This window comes from Nematolebias whitei, unplaced genomic scaffold, assembly GCF_014905685.2.
Source record: "Nematolebias whitei isolate Nwh7 unplaced genomic scaffold, NemWhi1 Nwh_scaf_2681, whole genome shotgun sequence".
In the NCBI taxonomy this organism is placed as follows: Eukaryota; Metazoa; Chordata; class Actinopteri; order Cyprinodontiformes; family Rivulidae; genus Nematolebias; species Nematolebias whitei.
The window spans coordinates 1-1277 of record NW_023621226.1 but is presented as its reverse complement, the minus strand read 5'-3'; the positions used below and the strand labels follow the sequence as shown (position 1 = coordinate 1277).

Sequence of the window (1277 nt, the reverse complement as noted above, 5' to 3'; positions counted from 1 at the left end):
ATATCTGTGTGTTCTTCCTGTATATCTGTGTGTACTTCCTGTATATCAGTGTGTTCTTCCTGTATATCAGTGTGTTCTTCCTGTATATCTGTGCGTTCTTCCTGTATATCTGTGCGTTCTTCCTGTATATCTGTGCGTTCTTCCTGTATATCTGTGTGTTCTTTCTGTGTATCTGTGTGTTCTTCCTGTATATTTGTATAACCTGTCCTGAACATCTGACCTTGCACGTAAAGGTTAAAAATTTTCTCCTGCCGTCGAGTGTGGTCTGTTTGAATAAGTTGAGAGAGAATAATTCTTTTCCAACAGAATAGATGGTTTTCCTGTGTTTTACCTAGTTAATGTGTCCGTTAGCACCCCATAGTGGCGCAACTTAGTCGTTAATGTATTTTTGTTAAAATGTATGGGAGTGGGAGAAAGAAACTGTTTAGAAACATACCCAGGGTGGTGTAGATGGGAGCTGAGTTGTTTGGAGCCTTCCTTCCACAGAACCTAAAAGATCTGAATGTTTGTGGCGCAGCGCTCAGGTGTGACTCCTCAACGATGATCTGTTGTGTGTTCACAGTGCTGAATCAGCAGCTGCTCATCCTGGAGATGTTCATCATCACGCTCGTGACACGGCTGCTGTATCGGCGACAGTTCGACCCGTTACCCAAAGAAGAACCCGACAACAACGAAAACACCTACATGTTAGCAATACCGATTTCTGCGTGAGAGCAGATTCATTCCAGTGACTTCAAGTGTGTGTGTGTGTGTGTGTGTGAAAGTTCATGTATTCTGCACTCATTTGATTTTATTCTAAAGAATGAAAGTTTTATGTAATATAGCTTCGTGGTTGAACCACATGGAATGAGCTGCAAAGCCACAAGAACAGGTTCATGTGCAGGACACACTCGGGTCACGGTCACGTTTTGTTCAAGCTGGTGAACGAGCTCGGACGTCCACCATCTTGCTAGGTGCTATGTGGAGCCCTTAGCTACTGTCAGTATAGAGCAGAGCATGAATATCTGAGGAAACAAACTCAATTCAGCAAAATATTTTACTATTAATTGTTATAAATATCACAACCTGCACTTTGAAAAACGTGGTATTATGTTTGGAAATACTAGTCTGATAGTTGTAGCTGGGGTCGTCCCTCTTTTATCCATCCAACATTTTCTTTGCCCGCCTTTCCTTTCTGGGTGCTATCTCCAGCAGTCACTGTACAAGAGACAGGATGCACCTGGACAGGTCTCCAGTCCATCACAGAGACACCTGGACAGGTCTCCAGTCCATCACAG

The 1277-nt window shown here is 43.2% G+C and overlaps 1 protein-coding gene across 1 annotated transcript in view; it reads left to right on the top strand.

The window, feature by feature from the left end:
• Window positions 1-741, top strand: part of LOC119429559 (organic solute transporter subunit alpha-like) — a gene marked incomplete at its 5' end in the record, with an annotated part of 2556 nt that extends 1815 nt beyond the window's left edge. The window contains one exon of the mRNA XM_037697167.1: window positions 563-741. Coding sequence (XP_037553095.1) covers window positions 563-711 — 149 coding nt within the window. The remainder of the gene's footprint in view (window positions 1-562) is intronic.
• Between the last annotated feature and the right edge of the window lie 536 nt (window positions 742-1277).